At 51.3% G+C, this 18,080-nt stretch overlaps 1 protein-coding gene across 2 annotated transcripts in view; it reads left to right on the top strand.

The window, feature by feature from the left end:
- gdpd1 (glycerophosphodiester phosphodiesterase domain containing 1) overlaps positions 1 to 13,751 on the top strand; it is a 56,002-nt gene extending 42,251 nt beyond the window's left edge. For both annotated transcript variants that reach the window (XM_070856953.1, XM_070856954.1), the window contains exons 8-10: positions 1,254 to 1,313; positions 5,637 to 5,688; positions 13,602 to 13,751. In XM_070856953.1, coding sequence (XP_070713054.1) covers positions 1,254 to 1,313; positions 5,637 to 5,688; positions 13,602 to 13,733 — 244 coding nt within the window. In that variant the 3' untranslated portion in view covers positions 13,734 to 13,751. The remainder of the gene's footprint in view (positions 1 to 1,253; positions 1,314 to 5,636; positions 5,689 to 13,601) is intronic.
- Positions 13,752 to 18,080: the final 4,329 nt, after the last annotated feature.

Here is an 18,080-nt window from a genome sequence, read left to right as displayed (position 1 = left end):
TGGCTGGATTGGTTTGCCATGTGCCGTCCCATTGTCTGGATTGGTTTGCCATGGCCGTCCCATTGGCTGGATTGGCTTGCCATGTGCCGTCCCATTGGCTGGATTGGTTTGCCATGGCGGGGTGGGAGGGGAGGTTATTCCTTTTTGTTGCCTGTGTGGCTGACTTTTGTAACGTCCTCTGTCTAGCCTTCTCCCCATATGACCACGTTCACTGGGCTATGGTTCCATGCGCTAGGGCCCGCCATGTCCTATTCACCTTTACCCTTAGCTTTGATCATATAATCATAGAAATTTACAGCCGCAAGGAGGCCATTTTGGCTCATCATGTCCGTGCCGGCCGACAGCTATCCAGCCTAATCCCACTTTCCAGCTCTTGGTCCGTAGCCCTGTAGGTTACGGCACTTCAAGTGCACATCCAGGTACTTTTTAAATGCTCTGGGGGTTTCTGCCTCTGCCACCCTCTCAGGCAGTGAGTTCCAGACCCCCATCACCCTCTGGGTGAAGAAGTTTCCCCTCAAGTACCCTCTAAACCTTCTACCAATTACTTTAAATCAATGCTCCCTGGTTATTGAACTCTCTGCTAGGGAAAATAGGTCCTTCCTATCCATTCTATCTAGGCCCCTCATAATTTTATACACCTCAATAAGGTCTCCCCTCAGCCTCCTCTGTTCCAAAGAAAAAAAACCCAGCCTATCCAACCTTTCCTCATAGCTAAAATTCTCCAGTCCAGGCAACAGCCTGGTAAATCTCCTCTGTACCCTCTCTAGTGCGATGTGGGGTGTGCCCACCGCCTGTTCAACTACCAGCGGTTGGGCATCACGGCAAAGCCTGCCCCTGTCCCCACCCCTGAGTCCCTCCGTGTGTGCAGCGATGCATCCAGTCTAAAGGGAAATGATGTAACGAGCAGTGTTGTGACTGACTTTCTTTTGAACATCAGTACCGATACCCGACAGGGAGAATCACACCGCGGCCAATACACCCCTTGGGCGATACATCATCTCCAATCTCTGCCATCCCCGAGTGACGGAGCTGTACCCGCCAGTACTTCACCTGAGTCCCGTCCATCTCTCGGAGCTGTCTCCAGACACAGCCCGGGGTTTGGAAAGGGCCAAATCTATAATCGTGCCGCAGGGTGGATTCACGGTTAATGTGGTACTATCGGAGTCCCGCTGTTACTGGTGACGCGATGAGCGATTCGGGAATGAGCAGGAAATTGATACCACGCCCTCTCTCCATTTTTGTTTCATGTCCAGATTAAAGGATCAGAACACAATATCCCGGACTCAGCGGTTCGTGATCTGGCTCGCTGACATGTGAGTGCTCGCGGCTAACTTACTCCCATCTCTCTCACTCTCTGTCTCTCTCTCTCTCTCTCTATCTATGTTGCTCGCTATCGCTTTAAATATCTATCTGTCGCTCTTTCTATCTCTACCCCACTCTCTGTCGCGCTCGCTATCACTATATCTTTATTGCTTTCTATCTATCTTTTTTCTATCTCTTTCTATCTTTCTCTTTCTCTCCATCACTTTATCTCTCTCTCTCTCTCTCTCTCTCTCTCTCTCTCTCCCTTCTCTCTCTCTCTCTCTCCCTTCTCTCTCTCTCTCTCTCCCTTCTCTCTCTCTCTCTCTCCCTTCTCTCTCTCTCTCTCTCCCTTCTCTCTCTCTCTCTCTCCCTTCTCTCTCTCTCTCCCTTCTCTCTCTCTCTCTCTCTCTCTCTCTCCCTTCTCTCTCTCTCGCGCTCCCTTTCTTGTTCTCTCGCGCTCCCTTCCTTTCTTTCTCTCTCTCCCTTGCACTGTGGCAGGGTCTATGCTGCGGGGGGGATAAGGTGAGCCAGCCCCGTGTGTGCAACTGGTGTGGGGAGAGCGCAGAACGCCGCCCTGTCGGGAATCCAAATCCTGGCCCGAGAAACATAGAAACATAGAAAATAAGTGCAGGAGTAGGCCATTCGGCCCTTCTAGCCTGCACCGCCATTCAATGAGTTCATGGCTGAACATGCAACTTCAGTACCCCATTCCTGCTTTCTCACCATACCCCTTGATCCCCCTAGTAGTAAGGACTACATCTAACTCCTTTTTGAATATATTTAGTGAATTGGCCTCAACAACTTTCAGTGGTAGAGAATTCCACAGGTTCACCACTCTCTGGGTGAAGATGTTTCTCCTCATCTCGGTCCTAAATGGCTTACCCCTTATCCTTAGACTGTGTCCCCTGGTTCTGGACTTCCCCAACATTGGGAACATTCTTCCTGCATCTAACCTGTCTAACCCCGTCAGAATTTTAAACGTTTCTATGAGGTCCCCTCTCATTCTTCTGAACTCCAGTGAATACAAGCCCAGTTGATCCAGTCTTTCTTGATAGGTCAGTCCCACCATCCCGGGAATCAGTCTGGTGAACCTTCGCTGCACTCCCTCAATAGCAAGAATGTCCTTCCTCAGGTTAGGAGACCAAAACTGTACACAATACTCCAGGTGTGGCCTCACCAAGGCCCTGTACAATTGTAGCAACACCTCCCTGCCCCTGTACTCAAATCCCCTCGCTATGAAGGCCAACATGCCATTTGCTTTCTTAACCGCCTGCTGTACCTGCATGCCAACCTTCAATGACTGATGTACCATGACACCCAGGTCTCTTTGCACATCCCCTTTTCCTAATCTGTCACCATTCAGATAATAGTCTGTCTCTCTGTTTTTACCACCAAAGTGGATAACCTCACATTTATCCACATTATACTTCATCTGCCATGCATTTGCCCACTCACCTAACCTATCCAAGTCGCTCTGCAGCCTCATAGCATCCTCCTCGCAGCTCACACTGCCACCCAACTTAGTGTCATCCGCAAATTTGGAGATACTACATTTAATCCCCTCGTCTAAATCATTAATGTACAGTGTAAACAGCTGGGGCCCCAGCACAGAACCTTGCGGTACCCCACTAGTCACTGCCTGCCATTCTGAAAAGTCCCCATTTACTCCTACTCTTTGCTTCCTGTCTGACAACCAGTTCTCAATCCATGTCAGCACACTACCCCCAATCCCATGTGCTTTAACTTTGCACATTAATCTCTTGTGTGGGACCTTGTCGAAAGCCTTCTGAAAGTCCAAATATACCACGTCAACTGGTTCTCCCTTGTCCACTCGACTGGAAACATCCTCACAAAATTCCAAAAGATTTGTCAAGCATGATTTCCCTTTCACAAATCCATGCTGACTTGGACCTATCATATCACCTCTTTCCAAATGCACTGCTATGACATCCTTAATAATTGATTCCATCATTTTACCCACTACCGATGTCAGGCTGACCAGTCTATAATTCCCTGTTTTCTCTCTCCCTCCTTTTTTAAAAAGTGGGGTTACATTGGCTACCCTCCACTCCATAGGAACTGATCCAGAGTCAATGGAATGTTGGAAAATGACTGTCAATGCATCCACTATTTCCAAGGCCACCTCCTTAAGTACTCTGGGATGCAGTCCATCAGGCCCTGGGGATTTATCGGTCTTCAATCCCATCAATTTCCTCAACACAATTTCCCGACTAATAAGGATTTCCCTCAGTTCCTCCTCCTTACTAGGCCCTCCGACCCCTTTTATATCCGGAAGGTTGTTTGTGTCCTCCTTAGTGAATACCGAACCAACGTATTTGTTCAATTGGTCCGCCATTTCTTTGTTCCCCGTTATGACTTCCCCTGATTCTGACTGCAGGGGACCTACGTTTGTCTTTACTAACCTTTTTCTCTTTACATACCTATAGAAACTTTTGCAATCCGCCTTAATGTTCCCTGCAAGCTTCTTCTCGTACTCCATTTTCCCTGCCCTAATCAAACCCTTTGTCCTCCTCTGCTGAGTTCTAAATTTCTCCCAGTCCCCGGGTTCGCTGCTATTTCTGGCCAATTTGTATGCCACTTCCTTGGCTTTAATACTATCCCTGATTTCCCTTGATAGCCATGGTTGAGCCACCTTCCCTTTTTTATTTTTACGCCAGACAGGAATGTACAATTGTTGTAGTTCATCCATGCGGTCTCTAAATGTCTGCCATTGCCCATCCACAGTCAACCCCTTAAGTATCATTCGCCAATCTATCCTAGCCAATTCACGCCTCATACCTTCAAAGTTACCCTTCTTTAAGTTCTGGACCATGGTCTCTGAATTAACTGTTTCATTCTCCATCCTAATACAGAATTCCACCATATTATGGTCACTCTTCCCCAAGCGGCCTCGCACAACGAGATTGCTAATTAATCCTCTCTCATTACACAACACCCAGTCTAAGATGGCCTCCCCCTAGTTGGTTCCTCGACATATTGATCTAAAAAAACATCCCTTATGCACTCCAGGAAATCCTCCTCCACCGTATTGCTTCCAGTTTGGCTAGCCCAATCTATGTGCATATTAAAGTCACCCATTATAACTGCTGCACCTTTATTGCACGCACCCCTAATTTCATGTTTGATGCCCTCCCCAACATCACTACTACTGTTTGGAGGTCTGTACACAACTCCCACTAACGTTTTTTGCCCTTTGGTGTTCTGCAGCTCTACCCATATAGATTCCACATCATCCAAGCTAATGTCCTTCCGAACTATTGCCTTAATTTCCTCCTTAACCAGCAATGCTACCCCACCTCCTTTTCCTTTTATTCTATCTTTCCTGAATATTGAGTTCCCAGCCCTGATCATCCTGGAGCCATGTCTCCGTAATCCCAATCACATCATATTTGTTAACATCTATTTGCACAGTTAATTCATCCACCTTATTGCGGATACTCCTTGCATTAAGACACAAAGCCTTCAGGCTTGTTTTTTAACACCCTTTGTCCTTTTAGAATTTTGCTGTACATTGGCCCTTTTTGTTCTTTGCCTTGGGTTTCTCTGCCCTCCACTTTTCCTCATCTCCTTTTTGTCTTTTGCTTTTGCCTCCTTTTTGTTTCCCTCTGTCTCCTTGCATTGGTTCCCATCCCCCTGCCATATTAGTTTAACTCCTCCCCAACAGCACTAGCAAACACTCCCCCTAGGACATTGGTTCCGGTCCTGCCCAGGTGCAGACCATCCGGTTTGTACTGGTCCCACCTCCCCCAGAACCGGTTCCAATGCCCCAGGAATTTGAATCCCTCCCTGCTGCACCACTGCTCAAGCCACGTATTCATCTGCGCTATCCTGCGATTCCTACTCTGACTAGCACGTGGCACTGGTAGCAATCCTGAGATTACTACTTTTGAGGTCCTACTTTTTAATTTAGCTCCTAGCTCCTTAAATTCGTTTCGTAGGACCTCATCCCTTTTTTTACCTATGTCGTTGGTACCAATGTGCACCACGACAACTGGCTGATCTCCCTCCCTTTTTAGAATGTCCTGCACCCGCTCCGAGACATCCTTGACCCTTGCACCAGGGAGGCAACATACCATCCTGGAGTCTCGGTTGCGGCCGCAGAAATGCCTATCTATTCCCCTTACAATTGAATCCCCTATCACTATCGCTCTCCCACTCTTTTTCCTGCCCTCCTGTGCAACAGAGCCAGCCACGGTGCCATGAACTTGGCTGCTGCTGCCCTCCCCTGATGAGTCATCCCCCTCAACAGTACTCAAAGCGGTGTATCTGTTTTGCAGAATTCGAACCTTTAATTGCGGTGTTTCTACCCACAGGTTACTCATGAGGAAATCTCTGTTCAAGCATCTCAAAGCAAGAGGGATTCAGGTGAAACTTACACTTTTATTCTGTGTTGCCCGTGTGACTCTGCGTCTGACCTCCGCAGAATGAGACCGATTTTGCTTTGCATATTGTATCTGGTGCTCTGATCGGAATCTGAAAACTGATCCTTGATTTGAGTGCTTAATCCGGGCCGACACTCCCAGTGCAGTGCTGAGGGTGTCATGTAGGTAACCTTTATGTAACAACGCTGCAATACTGTATATACGTAAGTAATGCACACCTTGACCACAGGGGGTGAATTTGTGGGAGACACTCCTCACCTGGTCATCCAGGTATATAAAGGGAGGTCCCACGCAGGGTCATCACTTCTTGGTCCTGTGAATAAAGGTTCAGGTCATGGAGTGACCTTGTCTACAGAATGTGCCTCGTGTGGATTTGTGGTATTGCTTAAGGACTTTACATTGGCGACGAGAAACGGGAATCAACGACCCACAAGAATGGCCACCGGCACCACAGATGAACGGTACTGTGTTGGTGCGGACTGGGACGATTTCATTGAGAGGCTCCAGCAGAGTTTTGTCACGAAGGACTGGCTGGGAGACGCAGCGGCCGACAAGCGAAGGGTTCATCTGCTGACCAGCTGTGGACCTAAGACTTACGCGCCCATGAAAGACCTGCTAGCACCCGAGAAGCCGGCGGACAAAACCTTTGAAGAGCTCAGCAAACTAACCGACGTGCAGCGTATACATGGCCCGACACAGATTCTATACCCACTGACGTCGGGAAGGACAGAGCATACCGGATTTCGTTGCGGACCTCCGGCGCTTGGCCAGCCTCTAAGTTCACAGACGCCTGCAGGGGGGAGATGCTAAGAGATTTCTTTATTGAGGGCATCGGTCATGCTGGGATTTCCAGAAAGCTAATTGAGACCAAGGACTTGACCTTGGAAGCGGCGACGTTGATGGCTTAGACTTTTATGGCGGGGGAGGAGGAAACCAAAATAATATTCGCGTGCAATTCTGCCTCCAACATGGCGATGGATCAGGGAGTCAATATCATAAACGCGACACAGAGTCCCGCAGGCAGGCAAGGGCAGCTCGACACACCCCAGGCAGCAATAAACCCAAGAGTAAGTCTCCAACAGAGACAATGGTAGGCTGAACGGACATTTACGCCCCCCCCAGTGGACAGTGTGGCCCGGGATGGGGCCATTGACACCCACTAACAGGGTGCTCAAGAGCAGTCAAAGGGACAATCAGCGAGGAATGCCTTGTAACAGCTCTTTTGTTCACAACAATGGGAATCTCAGTTCATGCTGGAGGTTTGGGGGCAGACATGCTGTCAGGACTTGCAGGTTTCAACAGGTCGTCTGCAGAAATTGTAACCTCAGTGGCCATTTAGCCAGAATGTGCAGAAAACTTGTAACCAGGCTAATATATGAGGTGGATGAACCAGATGAGGGGTCTGCGAGGCAGGATGACGCTTGGGGCAAATCAATGGATGCTGAAGTTCAGCGGGTTCGTGTGGCAAACATTCACAGCTCATATACCAAAACGCCACCCATGATGATGAAAGTCCTATTAAACGGCATCCCGGTACGCATGGAGCTGGACACGGGGGCCAGCCAGTCGCTCATGAGCGTTCAACAATTCGAAAAGCTGTGGCCACTCAAAACCAGCAGACCCAAACTAGAACGCATTGAGACGCAATTATGGATGTACACCAAAGAAATCATTCCCGTGCTAGGCAGTGCAATGTTGGCGGTCACACACAATGGATCGGTGAACCGGCTGCTGCTCTGGATTGTCCCGGGCAATGGTCCCGCACTGTTGGGGAGGAGCTGGTTAGCTGAGATGAACTGGAAATGGGGGGATGTGCACGCCATGTCATCTGTGGAGCGAAGTTCATGCTCACAGGTCCTACAACAATTTGAGTCACTATTTCAACCTGGCGTCGGGACGTTCAAAGGTACCAAAGTAGTGATATGCATCACCCCGGACGCCAGACCAGTGCACCACAAAGCCAGAGCTGTGCCGTATGTGATTCGGGAGAAAATTGAAAGCCAGTTGGACCGGTTGCTGAGAGAGGGCATCATCTCGCCCGTTGAATTCAGCGACTGGACGTGACCTATTGTTCCCGTCCTAAAAGCGGATGGCTCGGTCAGGATCTGTGACTACAAGGCCACTATCAACCAGGTGTCCCTACAAGACCAATACCCGCTCCCGAGAGCAGAGGACCTTTTTGCCACGCTGGCAGGCAGCAAGCTGTTCACCAAGTTGGACCTCACTTCAGCCTACATGACCCAAGAACTGGTCGACGAATCTAAACTACTGACCACCATCACCATGCACAAGGGACTGTTTGTTTACAACAGGTGTCCGTTTGGCATTCGATCAGCGGCCGCGATTTTTCAAAGAAACATGGAAAGCCTGCTCAAATCCATTCCCGGAACAATCGTATTTCAGGACGACATCCTCATCACCGGTCATGACACTGAGGAACACCTCCACAACCTGGAGGAGGTGCTACGCCGACTGGACCGGGTAGGCCTGTGACTCAAGAAGTCTAAATGTGTGTTTTTGGCTCCTGAGGTTGAGTTCCTGGACAGGAGGGTTGCTGCAGATGGGATTCGGCCCACCGAATCCAAAACTCAGGCAATTCGACGAGTGCCCAGACCCTGCAACACATCGGAGTTGCGTTCATTTCTGGGACTCTTGAACTATTTTGGGAACTTTCTGCCGAACTTAAGCACATTGTTGGAGCTGCTACACGTGCTCCTGCGTAAGGGTTGCGATTGGTTTTGGGAGGACTGTCAGGAACGGGCTTTCAATCGGGCACAGAACCTACTTTGTTCAAATAAGTTGTTGACCCTGTATGACCCCCGTAAGAAATTGGTTCTGACATGTGATGCATCGTCCTATGGGGTTGGGTGCGATTTGCAGCAGGGTAACGCTGAGGGCCAACTACAACCTGTGGTTTATGCCTCCAGGTCGCGCGCTCAAGCAGAATGGGGATATGGGATGGTTGAGAAGGAAGCACTCGCATGTGTCTATGGGGTGAAAAAGATGCATCAGTACCTTTTTGGCAGGAGGTTCAAATTAGAAACGGACCACAAGTCGTTAACATCCTTGCTGTCAGACAGCAAGGCTGTCAATGCCAATGTGTCAGCTCGCATACAGCGATGGGCTCTCATGCACGCAGCGTATGACTACACCATACGGCACCGGCCCGGCACCGAAAACTGCGCTGATGCACTCAGCAGGCTTCCACTGGCCACCACTGAGGGGGCTGCGGAGCAAAGCGCCGAGATGGTCATGGCTGTCGATGCCTTTGACAGCGCAGGGTCCCCCATCACAGCCCGCCAGATCAAAATCTGGACCAACAGAGATCCCCTCCTATCCTTGATTAAGAAATGTGTCCTGACTGGGGATTGGGCGCCCGCACACTGAGCATGCCCTGAGGAGGTCAGACCGCTTCACAGACAGATGGATGAGCTCTCCATCCAAGCCGACTGCCTACTATGGGGCAGCCGGGTAGTCATGCCCCAGAGGGGCAGGGAAGCATTCATCAGGGAACTCCACAGCGAGCACCCAGGCATCGTGCTGATGAAGGCCATTGCCCGGTCACATGTGTGGTGGCCGGGAATTGATTCAGACCTGGAACACTGTGTTCGCTGGTGTACGACGTGTGCCCAGCTGTGCAATGCCCCCAGGGAGGCCCCACTCAGCCCGTGGCCCTGGCCCACCAGGCCATGGTCACGTATTCACGTAGACTACGCGGGCCCGTTCATGGGAAAAATGTTTCTCATTGTGGTTGATGCATACTCGAAATGGATCGAGTGCATCATTTTGAATTCGTGCATGACATCCACCACTGTGGACAGTCTGCGCGCGGTCTTTGCGACCCACAGCTTGCCGGACATCCTTGTTAGCGATAATGGCCCACGTTTCACAAGCTACGAATTCCAGGAGTTCATGTCGGGTAATGGCATTAACCATGTCAGGACAGCATCGTTCAAGCCGGCCTCCAATGGCCAGGCAGAACGTACGATCCAAATCATAAAACAAGGCATGCTCCGGATTAAAGGTCCCTCCCTTCAATGCCGCCTATCGCGCCTCCTGCTGGCCTATAGGTCCCGACCGCACTCGCTCACGGGGGTCCCGCTCGCGGAGCTACTCATGAAACAAACACTCAAAACTCGGCTGTCCCTCATTCATCCAGTCCTGTCCGACATTGTTGAGGGCGAGCGCCAGTCCCAAAACGAGCACCATGACCGAAATTCAAGGGGGAGATGTATAGAAATTGATGACCCCGTATTTGTCCTCAATCACGCTTTGGGGCCCAAATGGCTTGAGGGTACTGTAATAGACAAAGAGGGGAATGGGATCATAGTGGTTAAACTTAACAATGGGCAGATATGCCGCAAGCGTCTGGACCAAGTAAAAAAAAAGGTTCAGCATGGACACTGAGGAACCTGAGGAAGATCATGAGATGGTATTCACACCACCACCAGTGAATGAGCAACAAGAATATTCAGCAGCATGCACAGTCCCTGCGGTCAGCCCGGACAGGCCGGAATCACCACAGGTGACAGACACGCATACCAAGGCTCAACAACCAGAGCCCCAGCTGCGGCGCTCCACGAGAGAGCGCAGACCAGCCGAGAGAATTAACCTATGATCCCAATAAGATGTTGAGGGGGAGGTGATGTCATGTAGGTAATCTTTATGTAACAACACTGCAATACTGTATATACGTAAGAAATGCACACCTTGAGTACAGGGGGTGAACTTGTGGGAGACACTCCTCACCTGGTCATCCAGGTATATAAAGGGAGGTCCCACACAGGGTCATCACTTCTTGGTCCTGTGAATAAAGGTTCAGGTCATGGAGTGACCTTGTCTGCAGAATGTGCCTCGTGTGGATTTGTGGTATTGTGTAAGGACTTTACAGAGGGAGTGCTGCACTGTCGGAGAAGACAAACCGAGGCTCCATCTGCCCTCTTGGGTGGACGTAATAGATCCCATCATTGAAGATCAAAGAGGAGAATTCCTCCTTGAGTCAACACCACCAAAAGAAAATAACGTTAGTTGTCTCATTCTTTATTGAATCTTGTTGTGCTCAAAATGGCTGCCATGTTTACAATCATAAGTCACTGAACTTGAAAATAATGCACTGTATGTGAAGGTGCTTGAAGAACAAAGGTGGTGTAATGTATGCACCTAGTGGGCATGCTCACGGATTTGTGGGGCTGTTGCATTGTGAAGCCACGCGATGTTCACCAGACTCAAGAAAACCCCAACCAGTTGGGTCTAGGTCATCTGCGATGGGGTATGCAGTCGTGAGTAGTGTGATTGTTAAACCTTTGTTAATAAACCAACTAGTTCTTAATAGCAATGTGTTGCTATGAATTCTTAAGCAAAGAAGCCACAAAGCAAATACATTGCAGGTGGTTAATAAATGCAAGTCTTTCCTTTGACAACAGAAAACTTTTCTACCGATGATCACTGATCCAGTGCTGAAAGTGCAGAGTTCCGTCCCCTTGTGGTTAATAACTCGCACTATCCCCATTCCTGTGTACAAGGGCTCAGTGTTCATTACTGACTGTGTATGCTTGGAATCACAGGATTATGCAGTACAGGAGGCCGCCATTCGGCCCATCGCGCCTGTACCAGCTCTTTGGTAGAGCGATCCAATAAGTCTTGCCCAATGTTCCCTTTAGACTGCCCAGCCCTACAGTTGGCTCACCGGCTTTTAAATGCAAAAAAAAAAAACGGGCATGTGCGGATGTCTGAAAGGGTCATGCAGCGCTCCAAAAATGTGGAGCGACATTGGTCCCACCCGCCCCGGCCCTCTCCTCATAGCCCTGTAAATGTTTCCTTTTCAAGTATTCCCTTTTGAAAGTTGCGATTGAATCTGCCTCCATCGCCCTTTCGGGCAACACATTCCAGACGGTATCACCTCGCTGCGTAAAAACATTTCTCCCCCTTCGGTTCTTTTGCTGTTACTCGACACTGATCGAGCCGTATTGAGTTTGCCGACTGTCAACAGATTGTGTGAGAACGTTTACTCTCCATCGCTCCACCATCGGCGGCCATTCCTTCAGCTGCCTCGGGCCCCAAGCTCTGGAATGACCTTTTCCCAATGACCTTAAAGCTGCGTCCTCTGCTGACCGAACTTCCTGCCAATCCAAACGCTTTCTCCTGACCTACTCTTGTCAAAATCCCTGATCATTTTGATCCTCTCTATTAAATCTCCCCTTAACCTTCTCTGCTCTAAGGAAAAGAAAGAAAGACTCGCTTGCTATGGCTCCCAGTTAAGCAACGCTTCGATTTTAAAATTCTCATCCTTGTTTTCAAATCCCACCATGGCCTCCCCCCTCCCTATATCTCTAATCTCCTTCAGCCTCACAACCCCCCCCCCCCCCTCCCGAGATATCGGCACACTTATAGTTTTGGCCTCTTGAAGCATCCCTGATTGCAATCGTTCTCCCATCGGTGGCGGGGCCTTCTGTTGCCTGGGCTCCAAGCTCTGGAACTCCCTCCCGAAACCTCTCTACCTCTCTCTCTCCGCCTTTAAGAAATTCCTTGAAACCTGCCTCTTTGACCAAGCTTTTAGTCACCTACACTAATTTCTCCATTTATGGCTGGGTGTCAAATTTTATTTTATGACACTCCTGTGAAACGCCGTGGGACGTTTTACTACTTTAAAGGCGCTATATAAATGCAAGTTGTTGTTGCCTTTCCCGACCTCGCGACGTCCCAAATCGCTTTACAGCCAATGAAGTACTTTGTTTTTTGGAGTGTAGTCACTGTTGTAATGTAGGAAACGTGGCATCCAATTTGCGCACAGCAAGCTCCCACAAACAGCAATGTGATAATGACCAGGTAATCTGTTTTTGTTATGTTGGTTGAGGGATAAATATTGGCTCCAGGACACTGACGATAACTCCCCCTGCTCTTTTTCGAAATGGTGCCTTGGGATCTTTCACGTCCACCTGAGAGAGCAGACGGGACCTCGGTTTAACGTCTCGTCCAAAAGGCGACCCCTCCGACAGTGCGGCGCTCCCTCAGCACTGCACCGGAGTGTCCGCCTGGATTTATGTGCTCGAGTCTCTGGAGTGGGACTTGAACCCATGACCTTCTGACTCGGAGGCGAGAGTGCTGCCCACTGAGCCACGGCTGACACGCCCAGCCCCTCAATTATTTATTTATTTGTCTGCCTTGAGCACAGCTGGCTGTGTGCATTTTGTTTGGGTAGGGGGTGGAACACGGCGGGTGGGGGTGTAATATATGCACCGGCGGTGAGTATGCTCACGGCTTTGTCGAGCTGTTGCAGTGTGAGGGGCTTCGCTCGTCACGTGATGTTCACAAGACTCAATGAGCTAGACTTTCCACTTCACATCGCCCATCGAAGGCCCATCTATCGCCCAAAACGGACCTCCAGCGCCCATTTTGATGAAAAAGCGGAAACTAGGCCCAAAACATCGCCGCAATGATCGCCCACACAAGGCCCGTCGCAAGTCGCCGCACCAACCACGCACTTCACTGGGCTGATGCAAGGCCACTTTCGATGGGCGATCGTGAGATCGCCGAAAAATCACATCGCCCATTTGACATCGCTGGGGTAAGGCCGAGTGGAAAACCGCAAAAAAAAATAAAAAATGGGCCTTGTGCCAGCGATCAGCAAGGCCGAGACATCCCACATCGCTGGAACATGGCCCATTTTGTTGGGCCTTAGCCACCTAGTGGAAAGTCTAGCCCAATAAAACCTCAGGGGATCCACGATGAGGCAGGTGGTTGTGAGTCTAGTGGATGAACCGGTAATGTGTAGTGTGGTAAACCTTTGCGAATAAACCAACTAGTTCTTAACAGCAATGTGTTGCGATGAATTCTGGCGCAAACAGATGAAGTGTGTGACGTGCCCGTTGCCTGCACTCACCTTGTGTCCACCCACAGGTTTACGTCTGGGTCTTAAACGACACGGAGGACTTCGAGAGAGCCTTCGATTTGGACGCGACTGGGGTCATGACCGACTACCCCACCCGGCTGAAGGAGTTCCTGGAACACACTCCCTGCAAAGAGCAGTAGGGACGGAGATGGTGGGGAGTGGGGTGGGGAGGGAGGGGGGGGGGGGGGGGTGTGATGTGGAGAAGAAGCCAGAGATGTCGCCGTGGCCCATCGCACCACTCGGGGCCGGCCAGTTCAGTATTCTGCAACGTGGGCACCCACTACTTGTAAACATTCACTGCAGCGAGAACAGAATGGCTTCAAATCCTTCAGTCTTATTCACTGCCGGTTAGCTATAATGTATCACCACAGAAAATATTTATCTCTTTAAGGTTGATGACTCTGTTTGAAACCCTCTTGGAGGATTGCATAAATATTTAAACCCTTTTTGAGTCTAGTTAATTGAGGCCAGGACACTTTACCTCGCCTAGTTGTCCAGGTGGAAACCCCTATAAGTTTACTGACCCTTGCAAGTTTATATGTAATCTGTGATTGAAACCATTGAATCACAGAATGTTGTGGTACAGAAGGAGACCATTCAGCTCATTGTGCCAGCTCTTTGAAAGAGCTGTTCTCACTGGGCCCACCCCTTTTCTCCACAGCCCTGCAAAAATTTTTTCTTTTCCTTTTCAAGTATTTGTCTAATTCCCTTGTGAAAATTTCTCGCTGTGTCCGCTGCCACCGCTCTTTCCGACGGCGCATTCCCAAATATCGTGACTCGCTGCGGTTTTTTAAAAAAAAATTCTGGAATGCAAACACAACATTCTGGAAATGCTTAATCCGGCAACACTAAGTGTGGAGCCTTGGTCGGAATGCAGGTTCAACCAGCGCGCCCTCAATGGAAGGTGAGGAAGAGGGGTCTCTGGGCAGGAGGGCTCCCCGGGCTCCGTTAACTGTGACTCTCTTCCAACGACACACCAACTTCAACACCAACAACAACTTGTATTTATATAGCACCTTTGACGTAGTGAAACGTCCCAAGCTGCTTCACAGGAGTATTATGCGATGAAAATTTGACCCCGAGCCGCTTAAGTAGAAATTAGCGCAGGTGATCAAAGGCTTGGTCAAAGAGGTAGGTTTTAAGGAGCGTCTTGAAGGAGGAAAGAGAGTTGGAGAGGTTTAGACAGGGAGTTCCAGAGCTTGGGGCCCAGGCAACAGAAGGCACGGCCACCGATGGTGGAGCGATTATAATCAGGGATGTTCAGGAGGGCAGAATTGGGAGTAGTGCAGACATCTCGTGATGGGGGGGGGGGGGGGAGATGATCACTGAAAGGGGGCAATTTGTTTGTTTGTATCGCAGGATTGGGGAATTTCTCACCAGAGGGAGCTTGTTGATCTTGCTCAGTATTGACACTTCATAATTTGGATCCATCTAACCTTGTGTTTATGTAGCATTACATTATGCGGGGGGGGGGGGGGAGAAAATGATAAAATGCTTCACGTAGCTTCACGAAGTTAATTAAGAACAGCCCCGAACTGCAGAGGGAGGTTGGAAGAAATCTAATTCACTAAATCAGCCATCGATGGATAAAGAGATTGCTTCACATTAATTGTAGGTATTAAATCCAAGAGATGGCCGAGAGTTAATCACAAGGCAATAATATCTATTCTGGTGGTTTCTGGATCCCTGCTTTTTGGTTTGTACCAACAACAATTTGCATTTATATAGCGCCTTTAACATAGTGACATGTCCCAATCACAGGGCGCTCCACAGGAGCTTAATCAGACAAAGTTGGGCACCTGAGATATTAGGACAGGTGACCCAAAACCTTGGTCAGAGAGGCGGGGAGGTTTAGCGAGGGAATGCCAGAGCTTGGGGGCCTCAGCAGCTGAAGGCACGGCCGCCGCGGGTGGGGTGATGAAAATCAGGGATGCGCGAGAGGCCAGAACTGAAGGACGCAGAGATCTCGGAGGATTATTGGGCTGGAGGGGATTAGAGGTGGGGTGGGGCGGGGCGAGATTGTCGTTTAAAAACCCAACCGGTAATGTCCTTTAGGGAAGGAAATCTGCCGCCCTTACCCGATCTGGCCGATATATGACTCCAGTGTCCAATGTGGTTGACTCTTAACTGCAGCGCTGGGGGAGAACCGTCACCACACGGACTGCAGCGGTTCAAGAAGGCGGCTCACCACCACCTTCTCAAGGGGCAGTTAGGGATGGGCAATAAATGCTGGCCTTGCCAGTGACGCCCACATCCTGTGAACAAATTTTTAAAAGTTCGGCACCGACTTTGTGCAGTTTTGTTGACACCTGTTAAATGGGGGCAGGGGGTGCACGGGTGTGTGTAGAGGGGGGGGGGGCAGAGGGGGTGCACGGGTGTGTGTAGAGGGGGGGGGCAGAGGGGGTGCATGGGTGTGTGTAGAGGGGGGGGGAAGAGGGGGTGCATGGGTGTGTGTAGAGGGGGGTGGAAGAGAGGGGGTGCACGGGTGTGAGGGGAGGGGAGAGAGGGGCTGCACGGGTGTGTGTGGAGGGAGGGGGAGAGGGGGTGCACAGGTGTGTGTGGAGGGGGGGGAGAGGGGGTGCACAGGTGTGTGGAGGGGGGTGGAAGAGAGGGGGTGCACAGGTGTGTGTGGAGGGGGGGAGGGGAGAGAGGGGCTGCACGGGTGTGTGTGGAGGGAGGGGGAGAGGGGGTGCACAGGTGTGTGGAGGGGGGTGGAAGAGAGGGGGTGCACAGGTGTGTGGAGGGGGGTGGAAGAGAGGGAGTGCACGGGTGTGTGTGGAGGGGGGGGGAGAGAGGGGGTGCACGGGTGTGTGTGGAGGGGGGGAGGGGAGAGAGGGGCTGCACGGGTGTGTGTGGAGGGAGGGGGAGAGGGGGTGCACAGGTGTGTGGAGGGGGGTGGAAGAGAGGGGGTGCACAGGTGTGTGGAGGGGGGTGGAAGAGAGGGAGTGCACGGGTGTGTGTGGAGGGGAGAGAGAGGGGGTGCACGGGTGTGTGTGTGGGGGAGGAGCTGGACAAGGCGGCGTCTCTGTGCTTGGGTGGTCTGTGCAGGCGGGTCTCACTGACTTGGCTCCCTGATCCCGGGGGTCTGAAGCCCAACAAACTGCTTCAAGGAAAAGAACCGGCCTCTCACCATCTATGGGCACTGCTGCGATTGGTGCTTCTCGCCTGTTTCTCATTTTAATTTTTTAAGGATTTATTGACAAGCTGGTCATCAAATGTTCCCACATGCGGTCTTGCTTCTACTTTTAAACTCGCTGACCTGCTGCTGAAAGGGATTCGTGGACAACACTGTCTCCATCCCCGGAATAATTCAACTCCAATGTATTTTGTGTCTCGTCTTAACACTGAGAGTTTGTCACACTGGAGGGGAGGGGAGGGTGGGGTGGGGTGGGGGGGAGGGAGAGAGAGAGAGAGAGAGAATGAGGGGGGGAAGAGAGAGAGAATGAGAGGGGGGAGAGAGAGGGTGTGTGGGGGGGGGAGAGAGAGGGTGTGTGTGGGGGGGAGAGAGAGGGTGTGTGTGGGGGGGAGAGAGAGGGTGTGTGGGGGGGGGAGAGAGAGGGTGTGTGGGGGGGGGAGAGAGAGGGTGTGTGGGGGGGGGAGAGAGAGGGTGTGTGGGGGGGAGAGAGAGAGAGTGTGTGGGGGGGGAGAGAGAGAGAGTGTGTGGGGGGGGAGAGAGAGGGTGTGGGGGGGGAGAGAGAGGGTGTGTGGGGTGAGAGGGTGGGGGAGAGAGAGGGTGTGGGGCGGGGGGAAAGGGAGGGTGTGGGGGGGGAGAGAGAGGGTGTGGAGGGGGACAGAAAGAGGGGGGAGAGAGAGAGGGTGTGGAGTGGGGGAGAGGCGGGGGGGTGAGAGAGAGAGAGAGAGGCGGGGGGAGAGGGAGAGGCGGGGGGGCGAGAGAGAGAGGCGGGGGGGAGAGAGAGGGGGGAAAGAGGGAGGAAGAGAGAGAGAGGGGGTGTGTGTGAGAGAGAGAGGCGGAGTGTGTGAGAGAGAGGGAGGGGGGAAGAGAGGGGGGGTGTGAGAGAGAGAGAGAGGGGGGGTGTGAGAGAGAGAGAGAGGAGAGAGAGAGAGGGGGGTGTGAGAGAGAGAGAGAGAGGGGGGTGGGTGAGAGAGAGGGGGTGTGTGAGAGAGATAGAGAGGGGGGTTGAGAGAGAGGGGAGAGGGGGGGTTGAGAGAGAGAGAGAGAGGAGGGGTGTGAGAGAGAGAGGAAGGGTGTGAGAGAGAGAGAGAGGAGGGGTGTGTGAGAGAGAGAGGGGGGGGTGTGTGAGAGAGAGAGGGGGGGTTGTGAGAGAGAGAAAGAGAGGGGGTTGTGAGAGAGAAAGAGAAGGGGTTGTGAGAGAGAGAAAGAGAGGGGGTTGTGAGAGAGAGGGGGGGTTGTGAGAGAGAGAGGGGGTGTGTGAGAGAGAGAGAGGGGGTGAGAAAAAGAGAGAGAGGGGGGTGAGAGAGAGGGGGGTGAGAGAGAGGGGGGTGAGAGAGGGAGGGGGTGAGAGAGG

The sequence above is a fragment of the Pristiophorus japonicus genome, chromosome 16 (genome assembly GCF_044704955.1).
Source record: "Pristiophorus japonicus isolate sPriJap1 chromosome 16, sPriJap1.hap1, whole genome shotgun sequence".
Classification (NCBI taxonomy): Eukaryota; Metazoa; Chordata; class Chondrichthyes; family Pristiophoridae; genus Pristiophorus; species Pristiophorus japonicus.
Note: the sequence above shows the minus strand (reverse complement) of the source record. Positions and strands in the feature narration are given on the sequence as shown.